At 34.9% G+C, this 7590-nt stretch overlaps 1 protein-coding gene across 1 annotated transcript; it reads left to right on the top strand.

Annotated features, from left to right (window-relative positions):
- Window positions 1-780: 780 nt before the first annotated feature.
- On the top strand, window positions 781-3626 carry LOC141724186 (putative pectinesterase/pectinesterase inhibitor 17). The gene is made up of 2 exons (XM_074526206.1): window positions 781-1666; window positions 2732-3626. Exons 1-2 carry the CDS (start codon window positions 811-813, stop codon window positions 3418-3420), a joined length of 1545 nt encoding a protein of 514 aa, XP_074382307.1. The 5' UTR covers window positions 781-810; the 3' UTR covers window positions 3421-3626.
- Window positions 3627-7590: the final 3964 nt, after the last annotated feature.

Raw genomic sequence — 7590 nt, 5'->3', positions numbered from 1 at the left:
GGATGTCAATTTTTGACACCCAATTTAACTCATTTAACACCTCAATGACTTCTCTCAATTTCAATGAAATGCTAGGTAAAGTATGTCAACTTTCGACACCCCAATTACAATTATTTGACACCTCAATAACTTTTATTAATTTCAATGAAATGCTAGAAAGGATGCCAATACACGTTATGTCACATGGCGTTAACATCTTTTTTATCTTTTTTATCACTGTGAAGTTGTTATTAAATATATGGAATGCTACAAAACAATCGAGTTTTAAAAATATTCGTACTTAAATAACATACATGCATGCAGTTTTCCCCGTAGAAGATTGAAAATATTTCAAGAAATACATGTACCCAAAAATGGCTTGCGAAGTTTGAAACCAATTTTAAGAAAAATGTACATATATATTTCGAGATAAACATATTGCGAAGTGACGACCAATATCTGCCGAAGTTTTCTTGTATATAGAGAACACTTCGTTCTACAAATTATATGTGCCAATAATCGAGATAGACCTCGCGTGCGTAATGCGATCTCCTCTCGTAGCAAGTCTAACATTTAGAAAAATCGTTAAAACGAACTGTTTAATATATTTTTAATTCTGATGAAGAGTTATAGATAAAAGCTTAGGACTTTAAGCAACGTTTATTGTTCAACTAATTTGAATAATTATCCATCAAATCAAAGAAGAAAACCACAGGCCATGCATCACCATCTCGAGCTCCTTGCTATGAACCAACTTTTAGCTTCTGAACATCTATATAAAGATACTAATTGCACCCATGATCTTCATTCAAATTTCAAAACCCTCAAACAATGGCATCTCATTTGCTTCTGGTCTTGGCATTTTGGTCACTTTTTCTTAGTCCCCTAATCAATGGCTACACATCAAATGAAGTAATACATATGTGTAGCAAAACACCCAACCCTAAGCCTTGCGAATATTTCTTTACCAATAACCCTAACTATGGTCCTATCGATAATGACCAAGATTTCCTTAAGGCTTCGCTAAAGTTAGCACTAGACAAAGCCATGCAAGCCGATCAAAACACCAAGAGTCTTGGCTCAAAGTGTCATAATAAGCTCGAAAAGGCTGCATGGGATGACTGTTTAAAGCTTTACGATTATACAATCCAAAGAATCAACAAAACTGTTGATCCTTTCCAAAAGTGTAGCCAGGTTGATGCTCAAACATGGCTCAGTACAGCTCTAACGAACCTCGAAACATGTCGAGTTGGTTTCATTGAGCTAGGGGTTGGCAACAATGTGTTGCCCTTGATGAACAATAATGTGTCTTATTTAATATCAAACAGTTTAGCTATGAACAAAGGAGGCAATACTAACTACAAGCCAACTTACAAGGGTAAGTTCCCTACATGGGTTTCTCCGGGTGATAGAAAGCTTCTACAAGCTACTTCGCCAGGTGCCGGGGCTAATGTCGTGGTGGCACAGGATGGTTCTGGAAACTACAAGACCGTGTCAGCTGCAGTTGCAGCTGCGAAATCAGGAAGTGGTAGGTATGTGATATATGTCAAGGCAGGTACGTATAATGAAAATGTTGAGATAAGTTCGAAAAACATTATGCTGGTGGGTGATGGTATTGGAAAGACTATAATCACTGGTGGTAGAAGTGTAGACGGAGGCTCCACCACTTTCAATTCTGCTACTGTCGGTGAGTTGCACCTTTGAATTCTGTTACTAGCTACCTGTTTGTGCTCTACTTTAGTAGTAAACTTCTTCTAAATTTTGGTCTAGTGATTTTTGCTAAATTTTGTTAAATGTATATATCATGCCCGGCATGCAATGCTGATATTATTTCTAGTTCGGTACAATTTAAAATTAAAATTTAACTAACTAGACGGATCCCCACTTATATATGAGTCATCTCTCAGTCAAAATAAACTCCCATAAAAAAAATAAAGTAAATAATGATAATGTTTTAAAAAATTATTATTTCGGTCTGTCCTTGACCAACATCGACCGGTCTTTATTTAACTAAGGCCGTTTAGGTTGTCGATGATGCCATGTTTCTTTTAGTAACGGTAAACTTTTTTGTCCAAGAATAATAATAAATATTGAGTTCATAATAAGTTAATTTATTAAATTAAAATTATTAGGAATAAGTTTCATTTACCGACATAGTCTTTTTTCTATTTGTCGATTTGATTGTTACACACATTTTAATGTATTTTGATCGGCTAATTAGAAGTCTAATTTAATTTATTTATTTTAAATTAAAAATTAATTGTCTATTTTTTATTTAAAAAAATTATAAACCATAATTTTAACTAACAGGTCAAATATGTGCAAAAGTTAAAGCACAAATAAAAAAACATCGGGAGTAATAATGAAGGAACAAAGAAGATTAGATAGTTGATTAACGAAGTGACAACTTAAGTAATTATGACAAAATATAATACGTCGTGCCATATCACTGGGTTTTTTCTCAGATTATTACTTTCTTAATTGAGATTGAGTGTGACAAAGAAGCTTATTATGATGCGATTTATAGTTTCTAGAGCTACTATTGGTGCTTATCGTTGAAATTGCTACTGTTTAACGTGCATGTCTCCTTGTTGATAATATCATTTGATTGACATAATTAAAGTTGATATAATGTAGACGCAAACAAAACAGCACACAGTTGTATTTATGAAATATATTAGTTACGTAGTATACATTAGTACTAATTATTTCTTTGAGAAATAAACATTTACTATGATTTATAATGTTACAGCTGTAGTAGGGGACGGATTTATTGGTCGTGGAATCACCTTCCGGAACACAGCCGGAGGACAAAATCACCAGGCGGTGGCGCTACGTTCGGGCTCAGATCTCTCTGTATTCTATCAATGCAGCTTTGAAGGATACCAAGACACTCTCTATGTCCATTCTGAGAGACAATTCTATAGAGACTGTGATATTTACGGAACCGTTGATTTCATATTTGGAAATGCAGCAGTTGTGCTCCAGAACTGTAACATTAGACCCCGAAAACCACCAAACGGTACCAACACAATAACTGCTCAAGGCCGAACCGATCCAAACCAGAACACCGGAATTGTTATCCATAATTCCAGGATCACACCAGCTGATGAACTTAAATCAGTCCAAGGGTCAGTAAAATCATATCTTGGAAGGCCGTGGAAGGAATATTCGCGAACCGTTATCATGAAGACATCTATTGATGGATTTATTCGTCCCGAAGGTTGGTACCCATGGAGTGGCAATTTTGCCTTGAAAACATTGTTCTATGCAGAGTACGCAAATACAGGTGCTGGTGCATCGACTGCGAATCGTGTCAATTGGCCGGGTTATCGTGTTCTTGCGAGTGCTAGTGAAGCATCTAAATTTACAGTCGGGAGTTTCATTGCTGGAAACTCATGGATCCCAGGCACCAGCGTGCCGTTCACTTCTGGACTCTAAATAATTTTTTTCCAGGAACTACATAATGTAATGTTGTATGTTTATAAATAATGTGGGCCGTCGTGTATTACTTCTCCAGCTACTATTCAAGTAAATATTGTTGTCTATAGTCTGTACACAACTTAAATTTTCATAAATAGCAAAGGTGAAATGTAATTACAACTTATCTACTTATTTATTTTGTATAAATATTGTTATAGTTTAAATTGTGTTGATATCAATATTAGTCCTTAAAACTGATTGATGTGTGGGTGCCTAAACAGAAATACTTATGTCCACGTGAAATTGTCTTAGATCTAACTGGTCGGCGATAATTGGCTTAGGTAGCTTATGGACCATGCTAACTAAGCATGTTCTTAGATTTTGTTCAACTGTAATATATAATGGTCCCTTAAAAACAATTGGTAGTTACGAGATAATAACATCTTTGACAAACTCCAAAAGAAAGAGAAAAATAAAAGCTGGATATTCGATAATAGAGAATTTGTAAAACAGAGCAGTACTTTAAAGAAAAAGAGATGATGAGGAAAAATCTAACCTTAATCTAGAGGTGTTCAATTTTTTCTTGTTATGATTATGGATTATAACTTTTCTTCTTTGCCGACCGACACCTACTTTGCAAATAACACATGCAGAGTTTTAGTTTGTGAACATATTCACTATTTTATTAAAAAAAATTATCAAGTATAACATGACATTTTCACATTTGAGAAATTTTTTTAGGATCAGTAAATGGAGAAATATTCGGTGTTTAGCTGATTATGGCACTTTTCACGATCCCCAGGTTAATCAATTATCTATAAAACTTTGCTTTTGTTATTGACTTACAAACTAATAGCCTTCATTTTTCTATACATGGGATTGTCAAACGATTTTGTCCCAGAATTACATTAACTACCTAGAACAAGATGATGCAAACTTCTTTTTGTAACGATGTCCTATTATCAGTTCATTTGGTGCAGTTTTTAACATTAATTGTAGTCAAATCTGAAATTCGTAGGCTCAACAGAATTAGTTAAAGTGCAACTGTTCACAAATGAGACAATCTCTTTTGTCTTAGTAAATGAGACAGGCTGTATCTAAATGAGACAGATACTATATATTCAGCAGAATGTAAATTGCAGAAATATAAACATGCAATGCTGGAAATATGTTAATGCAAGAACACCAAATCTTTTCACTTGGTTCGGCCCCTATACCTAGTCTATGGCCTACATCCAAGTCTCCATGCCAACTAGCATAGAGAATGTTTTATATCCACTTAAATAAAGTACTTACAAACTTTTCTTGATTACAATCTTGGCCCTGAATGAAAGAACCATTTCCCTAGCACACAGCTACCTAGCACACAGCTACTTGGCCTTGATCTTGTAATCAATATTCCCACAACCCGGGACAAGTGATACAATACACCTTTCTTTCAAATACAAAGATAATAATGTGAAAGATTACAACTCGACTATAAACTCTTAATTAACTGGATAATCAATGAATGTAATTAAGAGGAAGTTTTTCTCAGAAAGATATAAGATGGAAAGTGCAGAGAGTTGTCTATTTCTGAAAAATATCAAGTCGGTTTATATAGAAAACATGTAACGGATATAATGTATTTCAAACTCTTTTAAAGATAATAAAAGATAAGATTAGGTTTGAAATATTTGAATGTATAAAACAAGTAATCCGTTAGTATTGTTTCTTGAAAGAGATAAACCTGAGAGAGATAAGGAATTTGAAATATGTTAGGTTTATCTAAGATAGAGTTTGTTTTGAAAAAATAAGTCAAAGGTTATCCAGTTAACTAAGTTAACATTAAACAAAACTCTAAGACTTATCTAACTAACTAACAATCTGATTTGCTGTAGACTTCTTGTTAGGAATGTATGTGCATTAGTTTGATGATATGTTTAACAAAATACTTAAGTAGAAATTTAGTGTCTGTAGCCTCAACGGATAAGACCACTTTGGCTATCCGTTGATGGTGTAGCTTTACTTAGAAATAAGTCTAGTGTTGTAGCATATTTCAGTCTCTGTATTTAAAATGTAATTCTTAGAAGTTGAGAGAAACTATGAGTCATGTTGACTACTAGATGATATGCAGATAGGAAGGCCAATTGTAAATACTTCATGCCTTGTAATTTTGTATAAGTGAAGTGGTATCAACGGATGACTTAAAGACCTTCAACGGATGAGAAGCTAAGCTTCAACGGATGTCTCTAAAGCTTCAACGGATAAAGTCATCAACGGATGAGTGCATCAACGGATGAAAGCTTCAACGGATGTTCTGATGATTAGCCGTTGATAAGTGGTAGTTGTACCTACAAACAGAGGCACATGGGTTGATAGAGACAACTGAGATGTGGAAGCCGAATTTCAGGAACAACAGAAAAAGCAGCCGTTCTTCTTCAGTACAAAGATGCAATAGTCAACAAAGTACTGGAGTGAACAGGAAAAGAAGCAAGTGAAGAACTTATTTTATTACTGTATTTTAATATTGTTTTTCACTTGTACACTTGGTAATATATAAACCAAGTAGAAGCTAGTAATTAGATGTGAGATTTTCCAGAGCTGTTTAGAAAAATATTGAGAGAAAATTCATCTAGTTTGTACTAGGATGCAGCTGTGATCAACATTGTTTAATCACAGATTTTCTAAAAATACCATCTCTGGTGGAACAACAAATCCACCAGAAAAGTTTTTAAGGTCTGTTGTGTTCTTTACATTTGTGCTTGAATATATATCTGTCTGTATTAGCTTAAAGCAATTCACACACTTGTTCTTCTTGAACACACAACTTTATAAACTGCTCAAAACCTGAAAAAAGTTTTGAGATTTACATTCAACCCCCCTTCTGTAAATCTCATTGTTAGTCCACTAGGAATAACAATTGGTATCAGAGCAGGCTCTTGACATACAAAGAGTTTAAAGATCTTGGAATCTAACAAAGATGAGTAAGAAGGATATTGGAGTAAAGATCCCAGTTCTTGACAAAGACAATTATCACCATTGGAAGGTGAAAATGCACCTTCATCTACTCTCCCAAGATGAAGGTTATGTAAACTGCATTGAGAATGGTCCTCACATTCCCCACAAAGTAGCAACAGTTGCTACAGCCACAGTTGCTGTTGGTCAATCCATTCCAAAACCTAGAGCAGAATGGACAATGGAAGACACAGAAGAAGTCCACAAGGATAAGAAGGCTATGAACATTTTGTTTAATGGTCTTAACATGGATATGTTTGATAATGTGATAAATTGCACAACTGCCAAAGAGGTTTGGGACACAGTTCAACTACTGTGTGAAGGTACAGAACAAGTGAAAGAAAACAAAATACAGCTTCTCATTCAACAGTATGAATACTTTCATTTTGAAGAAAATGAATCTTTAAATGAAACATTCAATAGGTTTCAAAAGCTGTTGAATGGACTGAAGCTGTATGGAAGAGTGTACCAAGTAAAGGATTCAAATCTTAAATTTTTAAGATCCTTGCCAAAGGAATGGAAACCCATGACTGTCTCCTTAAGAAACTCTCAAGATTATAAGGACTTCACTCTTGAAAGATTGTATGGAATCTTGAAGACTTATGAACTAGAGTTGGAACAGGATGAGGTATTGGAGAAGGGGAGAAAGAAAGGAAGTTCAGTTGCATTGATAGCTGAAAATGAGAGGAAATGCAGACAAGAAACTGCGAGATCTACATCAAACTCCAAAGATGGTATAAGAAGTCAGGAATCAAGCAAGGGGAAAGAGCAAGTTGCTGAAAATGAAGACAACTCCAGCCAAGATGACTCAGATGGTATTGATGAGCATCTTGCATTTCTGTCCAGAAGATTTGCAAAGATGAAATTCAAGAAAGACACTAGAGCCACTAAACCTCACAAAAACACTGTGGACAATTCCAAGTTCAAGTGTTTCAATTGTGGTATAAGTGGACACTTTGCAGGTGAGTGCAGAAAGCCAACTTCTGAAAAGAAGAAATTTGAACAAGTAGATTACAAAAAGAAATATTTTGATCTGCTCAAGCAAAAGGAGAGGGCTTTCATTACTCAAGAAAAGGACTGGGCAGCTAATGGAGATGAAGAGGATGAAGATGTGGAGTATGTCAACCTTGCTCTCATGGCTGATTCTGAAGAAAATGAAGTTAGTTCATCAAGCAATCAGGTAATCACTAC

Source organism: Apium graveolens, chromosome 5, assembly GCF_009905375.1.
Source record: "Apium graveolens cultivar Ventura chromosome 5, ASM990537v1, whole genome shotgun sequence".
Taxonomy (NCBI): Eukaryota; Viridiplantae; Streptophyta; class Magnoliopsida; order Apiales; family Apiaceae; genus Apium; species Apium graveolens.
Note: the sequence above shows the minus strand (reverse complement) of the source record. Positions and strands in the feature narration are given on the sequence as shown.

What these genes read in the sequence shown, in the direction of transcription:
- LOC141724186 (XM_074526206.1), top strand. Translation starts at nt 811, where the DNA reads ATGGCATCTCATTTGCTTCTGGTCTTGGCATTTTGGTCACTTTTTCTT. An exon ending in TTTCAATTCTGCTACTGTCG is followed by an intron (nt 1,667 to 2,731) that starts GTGAGTTGCACC and finishes ATAATGTTACAG; the next exon opens with CTGTAGTAGGGGACGGATTT.